General features: G+C 33.8%; 1 protein-coding gene across 4 annotated transcripts in view; it reads left to right on the forward strand.

Moving 5' to 3' along the window:
- LOC106670416 (transcriptional regulator ATRX homolog) overlaps positions 1-14928 on the forward strand; it is a 23807-nt gene extending 8879 nt beyond the window's left edge. The window contains exons 11-35 of one of the 4 annotated variants that reach the window (XM_014400720.2): positions 164-271; positions 343-440; positions 622-767; positions 1082-1123; positions 1225-1365; positions 1440-1518; positions 2861-2995; positions 3059-3193; positions 3253-3369; positions 3423-3586; positions 3647-3804; positions 3868-4005; positions 4065-4240; positions 4297-4530; positions 4587-4740; positions 4807-4969; positions 5033-5233; positions 5301-5478; positions 5535-5705; positions 8655-8853; positions 8927-8979; positions 9039-9116; positions 9177-9465; positions 9601-9732; positions 14644-14862. In XM_014400720.2, the coding sequence (XP_014256206.1) occupies positions 164-271; positions 343-440; positions 622-767; positions 1082-1123; positions 1225-1365; positions 1440-1518; positions 2861-2995; positions 3059-3193; positions 3253-3369; positions 3423-3586; positions 3647-3804; positions 3868-4005; positions 4065-4240; positions 4297-4530; positions 4587-4740; positions 4807-4969; positions 5033-5233; positions 5301-5478; positions 5535-5705; positions 8655-8853; positions 8927-8979; positions 9039-9116; positions 9177-9465; positions 9601-9707 (3464 nt within the window). In that variant the 3' untranslated portion in view covers positions 9708-9732; positions 14644-14862. Of the gene's footprint in view, positions 1-163; positions 272-342; positions 441-621; positions 768-1081; positions 1124-1224; positions 1366-1439; positions 1519-2860; positions 2996-3058; positions 3194-3252; positions 3370-3422; positions 3587-3646; positions 3805-3867; positions 4006-4064; positions 4241-4296; positions 4531-4586; positions 4741-4806; positions 4970-5032; positions 5234-5300; positions 5479-5534; positions 5706-8654; positions 8854-8926; positions 8980-9038; positions 9117-9176; positions 9466-9600; positions 9733-14643 lie in introns of all 4 variants that reach the window. The other 3 variants (XM_014400722.2, XM_014400721.2, XM_014400723.2) reach the window with 3 other exon arrangements.
- The last annotated feature ends 292 nt before the right edge of the window (positions 14929-15220 follow it).

Consider the following 15220-nt stretch of genomic DNA (forward strand, 5'->3'; position numbering starts at 1 on the left):
TTTACATTTTCTTTTCAGGAACCTTTCATCAACTTTATTAAACCATATAAAATAAAATGTTTAACCTTTTTATCTAATGTGAATTAAATGTTTACCTTTCCTCACTGTCACCTCTTTTTATTTTATTTTTTTATTTTATTTTATTTTTTTTTATTTTTTTAAGTATTTGATTTGAATATTGATTTGGAACCATCATTTAAAATTAAAAGAAGTGAAGATGGTCGTATTTTAAGTACACTTTTAAGTGAAGATTCAGATTCTGTAGACACAGGTATAATTTTATATTCAATTGTTTTAATTATCTTGGCTTGGCATCATTAATGTGGCGTTTTAAATTTCTAGTTGCCTCAGAAATCCAGTTGGATATATCAGATGATGAAAAACGGAATCCAAAGAAAAAAGCGCTGGAAACAAAATCCAAAGGAAATGAAAATAAGGAGGTAAACTAATAAACAAGTTAATAAAGCAGTCTGTGAAGTCTTGCAGTCATTATATTATTATTATTTCCTAATTGACTTATGATGACAAGTTTTGCTTTTGTTTTGTTTTTATTCAGTAAATTTGTCTGTAGTAATTTGGAATTAAATTTTGGTTAAATTTTGAACTCAATTTTATTTTTAGAAAAGGACAACTAATTCGAAGAAGAGGTACACGGATAAGCTCCTTTCGCAGAAGCTCAGCGATGATTCTTGTAGTGATGAAGATAAAGTTATACAGAAAAAGGAGAGAACTGAAAAGAAAATTGTGAAAGACAGCACATCTGAAAAGTAAGTCAGAAATCAACTTTAACATGTTTCAATATGTGTATACATATTTTCCGCCAGACGGTACTTACCATGATGTACAATGTTAATTTACTTTGTTTTGTATATATATTTTTTTTGTTATTATTATTAGTATTATTATTAATTTTTAAGGGCGTTTTAACGGCTAAGGTCATTTCTCGCCCTAACATCCAAACCTCTATCTTAGGTTAGCTATATCCCTTCTGAGTGCATTAATATTATTATTATTATTTTACATATTCAATATGTATTATTGTTTGAAATTCATACTTTAATTATTTATTTATACTGTTCAGTTCAGACGACGATATGATTAAGACTCCAAAAAAGGTTAAAAGGTATTATAGCCATTTCTAGCTGGAATGCTAAGCTTTGTTTTGTTTGTTTGCACTTTTCGTTGTTTGTGGATAATAATGATTTGGTTTTGTAATGTTCTAAGGAGAAAGAAAATTGGAAAGAGGAATAGACTATTTTCAAACAGCGAAGACAGCTCATCATTCCACGAACCGTCTTCTTCTTCTTCTGACGATGACGATTTTGGTTCAGAAGACAAAGAAAAAAAGCCTGCCGAAACGACAAAGTAATTTTCTCTTTACTCGAGTCAATTTGTAAAACATTCGTCAAACTGTTTTATTTATTATTTTATTGTTTCAGTAAAAAACGCAAACGGATTCAGGTTCAGACATCTTCAGATTCAGATGCTTCTGGAAGTACCCGTCGAAAAAAGTCAAATGTAATTTTTTTCAGTAATTCCTTGACAAATTTAGGTAAAAATCGTAGAGAATGCTTTTCAACTCATTCAGTAAATTCACTATTTTTCGTGGTCTGCTTGACCAATTAATAACATTCAATTAATGAAGGTTTTAAGTTGATATAAAAAAGTCAGTGTCACGAGCGGGATTCGAACCCACGACCTTCGGCTTGATACGCCGCTACTCTACCACTTGAGCGCTATCGTGACTTCGATCACCTCGGGCTCAACTTCCCATCTCAACCCCACCTTTTGAATTTTCTCTCCTTTTTGCCATTTTTCAAAATACACTTCACTAAAGCCCTCTGTGGCCATTTCATTTGTCACCGAGAATCCAATCCAATTACACATTTGAAAAATGGCAAAAAAGAGAGAAAATTCAAAAGGTGGGGTTGAGATGGGAAGTTAATGCCCGAGGTGGTAGAAGTCACGATAGCGCTCAAGTGGTAGAGTAGCGGTGTATCAAGCCGAAGGTCGTGGGTTCGAATCCCGCTCGTGACACTGACTTTTTTATCTCAACTTAAAACCTTAATTAATTGAATCATTCAGTAAATTTTTTTAACCATTTCCTATCAAGATTTTTTGTTTAATTTTTAATTTACTTAATTTTTGATTTGTTTCTTCTATTAGTTTGTGATAACTTTATTGATGAAATAGTATTCCAAGAAAAAAATTATTTTGAACATAGTAAATGTATGCATTTTATTGGGATACACCGTTATCAGTTGTCAAAGGTGGGGAAAAATTGTTATATTTCTTCTTGGAGATTGCAGGAAGAAGACATGAAGTTTGGCCATTTCCAATCGTTTTGGTCTGCCTATCCTCCTGTTTTTTGACCTGTGTGTTTTCCTATATGTATTACACGTCAACAAACGCACCACAAGATATGAGAAGCAGAAGATTCTGATTGAGGATAAGCAGATCAAAATGATCAGAAATGACTTTTTATGTACTTGTGTTGTTTGGGCAGTTAAATACATTTTGGCTTCTGGTCATCTTCAGTAGTGGGTTCTGACAGACCAAAGCAGTGTAGATAGACCAAATTGATCAGAAACTAGCCTATTAATTCATTATTTATACACAACTAACATCTTAGAAAATTACTAAATTCTTTTTGCTATAAAACTCTCCATGAAAGGAAGAATATTTTAATTTAATTAGTGTTGGACAATTAAACGTTAATTCAACTCGTACTGATTCTGAAAATTGTGAAACTTATTCCACTTATTTCAGTGTGTGTCATGCTTGTTTGAACTAGTGTTAATAATATTAATGCAAATTTATCCGTACAATTATTTTTTTAAAATTAAGTATAAATTATCAGGTGGAAGACAGTGGTGGCAAGGGCAGGAAAAACATAAGACGTGTTCTGAAAGAGGATGACCTGAAGGAATCAACTCAGGCAGCTTTAAAAGAAGAGCAAGAAAGAAAGAAACGGATTGCCGAAAAGCAAAAATTAGTAATTTTACATTGGTGCACTTTAAGCTATATTTTATTACTATTCTAAACGTAATGTTTTCAGTATAACAAATTGATGGAGATTGCAAACACAGAGGTGGAAGAACTCAAGGAGGTCGTCTTAGACTTCGATCCCGATACCAAAACACCTCTATTGTCAGTCGACCCTGATTTGGTTAAAAAATTGAAGCCCCATCAGGTGAATAGAATTTATTTCTTTGTAAGTTGTAACTAAATTTGTAATATTGTAATTTCAAGGCGAGTGGGGTCAAATTCATGTGGGATTCTTGTTTTGAATCGCTCAAAGACCTTTCAAATAAGAAAGGTTCCGGCTGTATTTTGGCTCATTGCATGGGCCTCGGAAAGACTCTTCAGGTATGAACTGTGGGGGGGGGAAAGATGAATATAGGATTAACATAAATTTTTAGGTTATAACATTGGCGCACACCATCCTCTCAAACAAGGAATGCAAAGTAAACACCATTCTTGTCGTTGCTCCCGTCTCGACAGTATTAAATTGGGTCTCAGAGTTCAACAAGTGGCTTAAGGATGTCGGCTCCGGTCAAGATATTGAAGTTTTTCACTTTTCAAAGTAGTTTATTCAATATTTGCCATGTGGATAAATAATTTAATACGTCTTTTATATGTTTAGGGTTGATGCTGCATATCGAACTCATCAACTGAAGGAATGGCACAGGTGCGGTGGTGTCATGATCATGGGCTACAACCTTTTTAGATCATTGTCAAATCCACCTGGGAAAGTTAAAAAAAGTTATAAGCAAACTTACACCGAAACACTTTTAGATCCAGGTATAATAAAAATAATTTGAAGTTTATAGATAGAAATTTTGCCAATTTCATTTTCAATCCTAGGTCCTGATGTTGTCATTTGTGATGAAGGCCATATTCTTAAAAATGAATCGACAGCAATATCCAAAGCTATGAACAAACTCAAGACGCTCAGGAGAATTGTCCTGACGGGAACACCATTGCAGAACAACTTAGTCGAATGTTAGTTTTAATTTTTGTACTTTCTCTTGTGATTCTTTAACAATATTGTACATTTCCAGATCATTGCATGGTACAGTTTGTGAAGCCCAACTTGCTCGGTACAAGAAAAGAATTCAAGAACCGATTTGTGAATCCCATTCAAAACGGTCAGTTTGAAGATTCAACGAACCACGATGTTAAGATTATGAAGCGGCGAGCTCATGTACTCCACACGATGCTTGATGGGATTGTTCAAGTACGAATATCATCTTTGTCTTAAATTCATTGACTTATTCCGGTTTTAATTCACAGAGGAAAGATTATAACGTACTTACTCCTTATTTACCGCCCAAGTTTGAGTATGTGATTCATCTAAAATTAACAGACCTCCAGTGCAAGCTTTACAGGTTTTATTTGGACAATGTAATCCAGACCAGTGACATCTTAAAGAGAAGGCTGTTCGCCGATTTTCAAAATCTAATGAGGATTTGTCTTCATCCTCGAGCGTTATTGATGAAGGCTGAAAAAGATGAAATCGCGAGAGTGGTCTGTAACCCATTTATAAAGTAATTACTATTTTATTTATTTGTCATTCTTGGTAGATGAATTGTGATGATGAGGAAGGATCTCTGAAAGACTTCATTGATGATGGTGATGGTGACTCAGAGAGTAAAAGTTCCCTCTCTGAAACGACAGAATCATCTGATTCTGATTCTAATACTTCACACCAATCAAAATCAACAAGACGAACAAGACGTATGTACATCAACTAACTTTCTATTTGGTGGTTTTCTTCTATTTTTAACAAATTTATATTTATAGAAAATAAAAACATGGTGGAGGAGGAGGAAGAAGTTGTTGAAACGAAAAAAGAATGGTGGTCAGATCTAGTTGTAGAAGACGATTGGGAGGATATAACCCGAAGTTCAAAGCTTTTCCTCTTTTTCACAATTTTAAAGTACTGTGAAGAAATTGGGGACAAAATGTAAGTTATAAATAAATTTTTCCTCTGAACAAAGTGGTTGTAATTAATTATCCTTTATTGCAGTCTCGTGTTCAGTCAATCATTGTACACATTGGACATTATTGAATATTTCTTAGAGAAATTAGACGAAAATAAAGATGGAGGAAATAATCAATTTGCAGGTTCTTGGATAAAGGGTGCTGATTATTTCAGACTTGATGGTTCCACTGGTACTGATTACCGTCATTCCTGGTGTAAAAACTTTAATAAGGAATCTAATACTAGGTATGTTATTCTTTGATTAAATTTCTTATCTTGAGAATTTTTTAAAATAAATTAATTTTAACTTCAGGGCGAGGTTGTTTCTCATTTCAACGAGGGCAGGAGGTTTAGGCATAAATTTGACTGGGGCCAATCGAGTAATCCTGTTTGATGCCTCTTGGAATCCTTCGTATGATGTACAAAGTATATTTAGAGTTTATAGGTTTGGGCAGACAAAGCCTTGTTACATTTATCGGTTTTTGTCTAAGGTAAAAAATATATAAATAATAATATTGTTTAATTTGATTAATTTTGTACTTTATAGGGCACAATGGAAGAGAAGATTTATGAAAGACAAGTTGCTAAACTTTCTACTTCACTTCGAGTTATCGACGAACACCAAATTGATCGGCATTTTTCACATTCAGCATTAGCGGAATTGTACAGCTTTGATCCCGAAGGATCGGAACTGCAAGGGGTACCAATACTGCCAAAGGTATTGTTTTATTTAAAAAAAACAGAATTTTTGTCACTGCAGTGGCTAAAAGTTTTTGAAGTACAGTGAGTCCCGCTCGTCCGTTAAATTAGCCAAATAATGCAAAAGTAAGCAGTAAAACAAGTGTGGTACAGACCAGAGCAGGTAATAGTGTACATGCAACTCAGAAGAAAGAATGTTGAAAAAATATTTATTTGAATAATCATACACACTTGAATTGTCAAAAACATTTCTTGTCATCGTGGTTTTTGCTAAATTATACTACTGATGGACAGATTCTAAATGAGTTACGAAATTTAAGACACGAATATATGTATTGATTTATCCAACGGTTCGTCTATTAAATGCCAAAATTTTTATCATTTCACGAAATTTTTAGTTCAGGTCAACCTGTTCCATCTCAATAAAACTTATCGCTCCATTAAACGGTGATTCAGTTAGGTACAAATATTGATCGAACATGTGCAAACAGAGAAAACAAGGCTTCATTGAACAAGTTTTTTTGTTTAAGGATGTTTTAAAAGCAAATAGTCTTTAGAGAAGAATAAAAGTTCATATTTCATAAATTGTTATTCAGTAACAACATTCAGTTTTTAATTTTTTTTTTTTTTTTTTTTTTTTTTTTTTTTTTTTTTTTTTTTTAATTCAAGAGGTTCAACTATGAGGTTATATGAACCCTCATGATACTGGTGTTTTTGAAAAAAAAGTCCATTTGTATGTCGGGTTTGAACTGTTAAATTTTGAACTTTTTGCAATACATTCAAATGCAGGGCTGTCAGATTCAAGCCCAGGACTTTTACTTTCAGTGATGAGCGCCACCGACTTCCCCCTTAAAATAGAAAGTTGTACTACAACAAAATGGTGTGAAGGGTGTCGGTGGCCTCAACGGTTTAAGCGTTGACACGGTGTTCATCACTGTAAGGTAAAGGTCCCGGGTTCGAATCCTGTGGCCCTGCATTCGAACCCGACATACTTACAAATGGGCTTTTTTTTTTCAAAAACACCGGCACCTTGAGGGTTTATATGACCTCTGCTTCGGAGAAATATGACCTTGGGAAAAAAAAGGTGTATCTTGCCTTAATAACTCCTTAAATATTAATCTCAGAGACATGGTAGTGTCATTTTTTTAGCTTACATGGTCAGCTCGCTGATACAACATTGAATTTGCATCACACGCTTAAGGGTTGGCAGCGAGAGTGCATAGCGCTGATTGGCCAAAACCGTCACTCTAGCATCCTTTTCATTCCCAGTAACTCATGGCTGAGATGTAGCGATGATTCGTGTGTTTGAGTGTACAGTTTGTACCCATCAATTGATTTTTATAGTAATGTGTTTTTTGGACAATATTTCTATGTAAAAACTTGAAGTAAGCGTGTAAAAAAACTAGGAAAAAAAATTAAATTTAAAAAAAAATTAAGCCTCAGCGCACACAAAAGCCTAATGAAAATTTAAATCTTGTATATTGTTGGAAAGAGGAGGCTACGACCCATGCACAAGTACATTCCAATGTCCATTGCTGAGTAAGGGAATCTCTTTACGGAGCATGGGAAAGCTGGCACAGTGAACGATTTTTGCCATTGCTGTCCCTGAAACATTTGACATACATGTAACACCCATATGTCTGCCAAAGACATCTCCGAGCTGATGGAAGTAGCATTCTACTGGCGAGCACCAGACAAATGCTTCAAAACGATATTCGAAATTTGTTTTGTCTATCTTGCAGTGTTTGTGATCGACTTTTGATCGTATCTGCTTTCAATGCTCAAAGTTTGGTGTCTGAGGAGGTATTGAGATAAAACTCCGGGACAGTGGACTTGGATGTATAGCGCGAAGTCTGTTTAGTTCAACGGCTTTGAACTAGCAAAATCAAGCAATAACACCGTAATTGAATATTGTAGAGAGGGTCCGTTTAACTTTTCCAAACCGCCATTGATAAGTTTCTGCAGTTGGTGATTGTACAATCTGCAGAAATCTATCAAGCTTCATGAGGTGTAGAGTACCCATAGTCGATGCGATCAGTCTCTGCGGCAATTCTGTCTTCAAAAAACATAACATTGGTAACAAATCCATGGTGGAAATGAAAGTCGGAGATCATACGCTGTTTATCCTCAGTGCTGTAAATCACAAAGTTTTGGCCAAAGATGTGAAGCTATGTCTTTATCAATCACTTTTGCCAAACTTGACAAAAATATTAATCGCTGACAAATATTAGCCGAAATAAATATCATGTACCATTCAGTGCGTGCTTTATGTTAGAATAAAATTTGATACACATTCAATGCTTCGTTTTCATTTCAATCAAATAAGATAAAAGCAACTTTTCCAAATAAACGTTTCACATTTTTTAAAATTAATAATTGGTTAAAATTCACCAACGAAGATGGTGACAAGTTGAAACGCGTCTGACAGACCAAAACAACACTAATGTGCAGACTAAATCATTTACAAATGGGGGGGGGGAATGGCTATGCAGTTTGGAGTAAGAAAAGTAAAAATAACTGCCATTAAAACTACTCAAAAGAAAACTATATTTATTATGTAAAAAAAATTAAAAAAAAAAAAAAAAAAACTATTTCCTCTCTTACTGATCGAAAAATCTTTGGATTAGACAGATATTTAGATTAGCAGGACTCCACTGGTATAAGCAGTCTGAAGAAATACATTATTTCTTACATGGTACTGTCAGAATAAAGGTAAATTTGTACCTTTCAATTAATTAAGGTTTTTAGTTGAGATAAAATAGTCAGTGTCACGAGTGGGATTTGACCCCACTACCTTTGGCTAGATACGCCGCTGCTCTACCACTTGAGCTATATAAGAGATATTAATTGGTCAAACAGACCACGAAAACTAGTGAATTTGTACGTTTTGCTTAACTGTAAACAATTTTAAATGTTACACATACATATTTATGCAGTGTCTGAAGTTGTGAAAAAACATCTTTTTTAGGACCGTTTGATGGCTGAGCTTCTTCAAAACCATAAAGATATAATTCTTTCTTATCATCAGCACGATTCTTTGCTCGAAAACAAAGAGGATCAAGAACTTACAGAGGAGGAGAGAAAAGCCGCTTGGGATGAATATGAAAATGAAAAGAATCCACCTGCATTTACACAGCAGATGACAATGGACCAATCTCAACAAAAAAGTAAGTCTCGTCTCTCAAATTTACAAACTTTAAAAATTCATTGTTCTTTTTTTTTCTTAAAAAAACAACATAGTTTATGGCCAATTATTAGTTCTGCACAATATTCAAGACAAGTTAAAGAAACAGGTAAATATTGAGGTTTGATGTATTTTATTAGCATGTTTATGAGTTTTCTTGAATTCCAGAATCCATCTCTGACGAAGGAACAACTGTACGAGAAGTGCTATACAGTATTGATGTCATTCCCAGAATTTCAAATGACGGTAAGATAGAAAACATTTTCTCCTTGGGCTCAATAATAAGATTAGCTATATGTTTTCTAGAAAGAAAAATATGCGCAGCTTGATGCGCAGTTGATCCAGCTGCAAGCCATGAATCTCCCGCAGTTTAGTGTGAGTAATAATATTCCACAGAATCTACCACAGCAGAGCTTCCAGTACAGGGCTCCCCAGCCAATGATGAACTACTACAACGTCAAAACATTTCCCACCCCACAAAACATAGTTGTGAACAGGCCTGGAGGGCTGCGAGGTCCAAATGTGCAATCGACAATTTTAGCCAACAGTTCGAATAGCCAGAACAGAATGAATTTGCAGAACAGTGCTGCGAACAGTGAGTTTGTTAATTTTGAATAATTTATCCTTTTTTTTTTTTTTTTAATTTGAATTCAACGTGGAGCTGCTTTGGGAAGCGTTTGGTGATACAGACCCTTCGTAAAGGTAAAATGAATCAATTTAATTTTTTTAGATCAATGGTACAGGCAAACGATGGTCAATACATTACCCCGGAATAAAAGGCCTCAAACAAATTCAGTAGTGTTGGTGGATGACTCGGTTGTGCATGATATAGATTGATTTAAAAGCTAAATCAAACTTTAAGGTGATTTTATTATATTTTGGTTATTTTATTTTAATTTATTATTATTGGGTTGGTGCAAAATTAATGCAGGTTTTGAAAATTGATTTTAGTTTTGCAGATGCTTGTCATGTAAACAAAGCTAAATCTTCAAATTTAATTTATAGATTGCTTTAAATACTTTTAACTGTTATTTTTCATACAAAACTTTTTAGTTTATATTGAATTTTAAAAGAGAAAGGGTCTGCGAAATTAAATGTCCAAACTAAATTTTCATCATATTTATTTGTTTGAATTTAAACTTAGGTGAAGTGAGGATAGTTAAGCCCAAACCGCATGTAACACAACATGTTTGAGGGGAGGGAAGCATTAGCAAATGCAGTGCAGCGATGGTTTTAGTATTTTGTCTTGGAGATTTCAATCTCGAAGACAGGGAAGGTCACCATTGTGGACGATGATTAACTCAAAACGTTGATTGAAGAAAATTCATGAACGAAAACATGGGAAATTGCAGAAGAGCTTAGCATTGATCACTCAACCGTTCACCATCTGGAGCAAATTGGCAAAGTAAAGAAGGTTGACAAGTGGGTACTGCATGAATTAACCAAAGCCCAAAGAAATCGACACTGCAATTTGCACATCTCTTCTATTCCTCCACTAAAATGATCCGTTTCTTTATTAAATCATCATGTGCGATGAGAAATATATTCTGTACAATAACAGGAGGCATACAAGTCAATTGTTGGACAAGGATGAAGTGCCAAAACTTTCCGAAACCAAATATGCACCCAAAAAAGGTGGTGTTTCTGGGGTAGTTCACTATAATTTCCTGAATTATGGTGAAACTATCACAGTAGAGAAATATTGCCAAAAAATTTACAAAATGCATGGAAAACTGCAACGTCTTTGTCCAGCATTGGTAAACCGTAAAGGGCCGATTCTTCAAGATAACGCCAGGCCACATGTCACAATGCCAACCCTGTGGAAACTTAAGGACTTAGGATATGAAACCTTACTGCACCCTACATATTAACCCGCCTACAGACTTTCAAGACTTTACTGTGAGTCGAAATAAAGATTTTTATATCAGCAGAATAAAAGCGCTTTTTACATTGGCAAAGATGTATAGATTGTGATGGAAATATTTAAAATAAATTTCTTTATTTCTTTATTGTATAAAAATTAAAAATAGTTTTGCCAGCCTTTTCAAAACCTAAAACCTGCATTATTTTTGCACCGGCCACATAACCACCCAAACATTTTTAATATATACAGGGTGAATTGCTACTCGTGCTACAAACTTCTCCAGTAGATTCTTCACCCTAAAATGAACAAAAAAGTTCATATTGTCCATGGTCCGATTCTCAACCATTTCAGAGTAATTTCGCTTTTTATCGATTTTGAAAGATATCACGTCCTGGCGTCGGAAAATCGTGATATCTTTTAATCTAAACATTTCTCTTAAAATCTATAAGCACCGTTGAAATCCCCGTTAATTTTTAGAGAGAATCAAAATCATAATTCCATTGAAATTTTTTAATTTAATTTAATGCCCATTTAGTATGTAATGCTTAAGAAGTTTACAAACAGCTAGAAGGTCAAGGAAGAAAGACCCAAACGTTTTGCCACCTTCATCTTCTTATTGAAAAATTAACGGGGATTTCAACGGTGCTTATAGATTTTAAGAGAAATGTTTAGATTAAAAGATATCACGATTTTCCGACGCCAGGACGTGATATCTTTCAAAATCGATAAAAAGCGAAATTACTCTGAAATGGTTGGGAATCGGACCATGGTCAATATGAACTTTTTTGTTCATTTTAGGGTCAAGAATCTACTGGTGAAGTTTGTAGCACGAGTAGCAATTCACCCTGTATATATATATATAATCATTTTTTTAAATTGAATTTTCATTTTTTCATTGAATTGGTTTACATTTACTAAATTCACTAGTTTCATGGTCCACTTACCAATTAATATCTTTCAATTAATTAAGGTTTTTAGTTGAGATAAAAAGTCAGCGTCATGAGCGGGATTCGAACCCACGATCTTCGGCTAGATACGCCGTTGCTCTACTACTTGAGCTTTCGTGACCTCGATCCACTCGGACACTAACTTCCCTTCTCAACTCCACCTTTTGAATTTGAAAAATGGCAAAAAGGAGGGAACAAAAGGTGGGGGTTGAGATGGGAAGTTAGTGTCCGAGTGGATCGAGGTCACGATAGCTCAAGTGGTAGAGCAGTGGCGTATCTAGCCGAAGATCGTGGGTCGTGACGCTAACTTTTTTATCTCAACTAAAAATCTTAATTAATCGAAAGAATTTACATTTACTGTGGAATTCCACTATTATCAAACCTGCCCACCAGTGCACATTAACAAGGTAATACCACCATGAACCAAGTCGTTACCTTGGGCTTTACTTAGATAGCAGACTTATATGGACCAACATAACCAACACAAGATTAAAATGACAAGAACTTAATAAAAGATATGGACTACTCACAACTGCTGGGTACCAAAATCAACACTAACATACTAAATTAACCGTTTATCAAACATTCATCAAACCTTTTTGGACTCAACAGAGTCAAACTGTAGGGCTCGGCCCATCATCCAACATCCAATGAATTCAATCGTTTACATCTTAATTTCTCCGCTGTATCCACATTGATCCTTTCTACGTCACTGATCAAACGATACACAAGACCTGCTGGCACTCACTGTTCTGGTCTGTCAGACAAATTCACATGACATACTAACACTGCGATGATAGGCAGACCAAAATGATCAGTAACAACCGAACTATACATTCATCACCTGGAAGACATTGTCATAACATAGGCTTAATATCATCAAAATTTGTATATGCAACACAATATTTGTCTTCAATCAGTACCAAAATCTCTTAATCACTTCCAAGCTACTACTGTGTAATTCTTATGAATTAAAAAGATGATTAATTTGAATTATGAATTATAAAACGTTTAAGTACTGTTAAGAAGGAAAATTAACAAATAAGTGAGAGGATCAAAATGCAATTTTTTTTAAATGATACCACAGGTCAGAATTTCAAATAAAATGACAAGAGATATTGCAGGGATCGAACCCAGAACCACTAGGGTTGCAAATATAAAGTCTGACGACCTAACCACTCAGCCACCGTGGTCAAAATTATGGGGATCATATATATTGATAAAATTTTGTCCTGTCTTCGATCACATTTCACAGCAGTCAAAACTCCCTTTAATTGCCATTTGCTTCAAGTGCCATGAACCTGATTTTTTTCTGACTCATGGGTCTTTTTCTTCTATGTACTTCCTATAATGATAATCATTCCTATTTATTTAGAAATCATGAGATGCGGTCTGGTGTGATGTAGGTTTCAGAAAAATATTTTCTTTATTGTGCCAACGTTTCGATCTTTATTGAGATCATTTTCAGGGCCTGGGATTTACAAACATTGTTTATATATTACAATTACATTTTGGATGTGGAAAAGTGAATTTATACAATGCAAAATATATTTTATATATTCAATCAAAGTATTTCTACTCACTCAAAGTGTTTGTCTTCTGTGTAATTGTGCCATTCTTGCGTGTCGTGTCGAGAGTGCCAGTGAGATTTTGCTATTTTGTGTTTATATAGATTGGATTTTGAAGGGGTGGGGACACGACACACAAGAATGGCACAATTACACAGAAGACAAACACTTTGAGTGAGTAGAAATACTTTGATTGAATATATAAAATAGTTATTCAGATATCGTGAGATGCGGTCGGGTGTGATATAGGTTTTAGAAAAACATTTTCTTTATCGTGCCAACGTTTCGATCTTTTATTGAGATCATCTTCAGGGCCTGGAATTTACAAACAATGTTTACATTTAACAAATACAGTTAGGATGTGGAAAAGTGAATTTATACAATGCAAAATATATTTTATATTCAAACAAAGTATTTCTACTCACTCAAAGTGTTTGTCTTCTGTGTAATTGTGCCATTCTTGTGTGTCGTGTCCCCACCCCTTCAAAATCCAATCGTGTTGAGAGTGCCAGTGAGATTTTGCTGTTTTATGTTTATATATGTTTGGTACACATCATTCCTATATTGAAATTTCTGATTTACATATATTTACATTATATTTTACAAATTGTCACATCAAAATCTTGGTAGGAAATACGTTGGTTTTGGGACATAACAAAGTACGGACAGGTGTGACTACTGGAGATTTGCCCAACCATAAAATGTTAGATGAACTTGTCAATATGGTACACTGTTAGAAGTTAATGGCGTTGCAGGATCACTTCTGAAGTATATTGTCAAGAATTCATTTTTCTCACCCACTGTTCCTCTTCTAGTTCACTTTAACTTTTAGTACCAGAACAAAAATCCATTCATTTATATTTATCATCTTCTGGTTAATTATTTATTTGATTTACATTAATAGTTAAAAAGTGTGATTGGTGCACACTGACACGCCCCATAGTTGGTTAGTAGAGGATTATTTATTTTAAATAATTATATTTTATCTCTTAGAGGTAATTAAAAATAGCAAATAAGATTTGTTCCCAGTTCTGTCCTTGTTCTATTGAGTCAGATCCAAATAAACCAAAGGTAAGTTCTGCTTCCACCGTGTGGTAACCAGTTAGTTGCATGTTTGACATGAATGTTTTCCTTGTGTCCAGTAGTTTTTTTTTGCTAAAAAAGTTTAAAACTTAAACTAATAATTTTAGTCAAATTTTCAAAACACATGTCGCATGGCAATGCAGCAGGGAAAAGTATCCAAAGTATGAACCTATGTTTTCCATAGAAAAACTAAGTTGAGCATTTAAGCTCTTTCATCCCTTCACCTATTGAAATTGTCACGACATTAACTTGTACTTTTATAATGACTTGCTTTATTACAGTTATAATTTTTTGTATTATTTTTTTTCCAGTTCGATTTTAATCAGTGGCTGTGCAATCTGCTACGTTTATTGTTGATGTCAACTACATAACTATTTCTTTGTAAGTCGTTTTATTTATTGAAACAAAATTATTTGATTTATATACATCTATGTATGTTAATATACACATAGAAATTAACTTTGAGAATAGAGTTCCTGTAAAAAAATTTTGTGCTATTTTTTAAAAATTGTGTTGATGATTTCATCTGTATAATTTTGTTTAAATGTCTTATAATTTTGTAATATTAGTTACTATTTAGTATATACAAAATATAATTCATATTATTTATTAAAAAAAAAAAAAATTACTTGAAAGTACAAATACTTTATATATAAACGATTATTTAAAATTGATTAATCGGCTTTCGTTTGTTTATACATTCAGTAATTGTGATCAGGGTATTATGTTTTTATCAAATCATGTTCGAAAAATTTTAATCAGATTTCATAAAAAATATTGCTATACCGTACATATGTGTAGAAGCAAAATTGTATAAAAATTTAACATTGTACGATTATGAATTTCCTAATGTAATAATTAGATTAGATTAAATTATTAGCCATTTTG

This window comes from Cimex lectularius, unplaced genomic scaffold, assembly GCF_000648675.2.
Source record: "Cimex lectularius strain Harlan isolate CLEC.00 unplaced genomic scaffold, Clec_2.1 scaffold103, whole genome shotgun sequence".
Classification (NCBI taxonomy): domain Eukaryota; kingdom Metazoa; phylum Arthropoda; class Insecta; order Hemiptera; family Cimicidae; genus Cimex; species Cimex lectularius.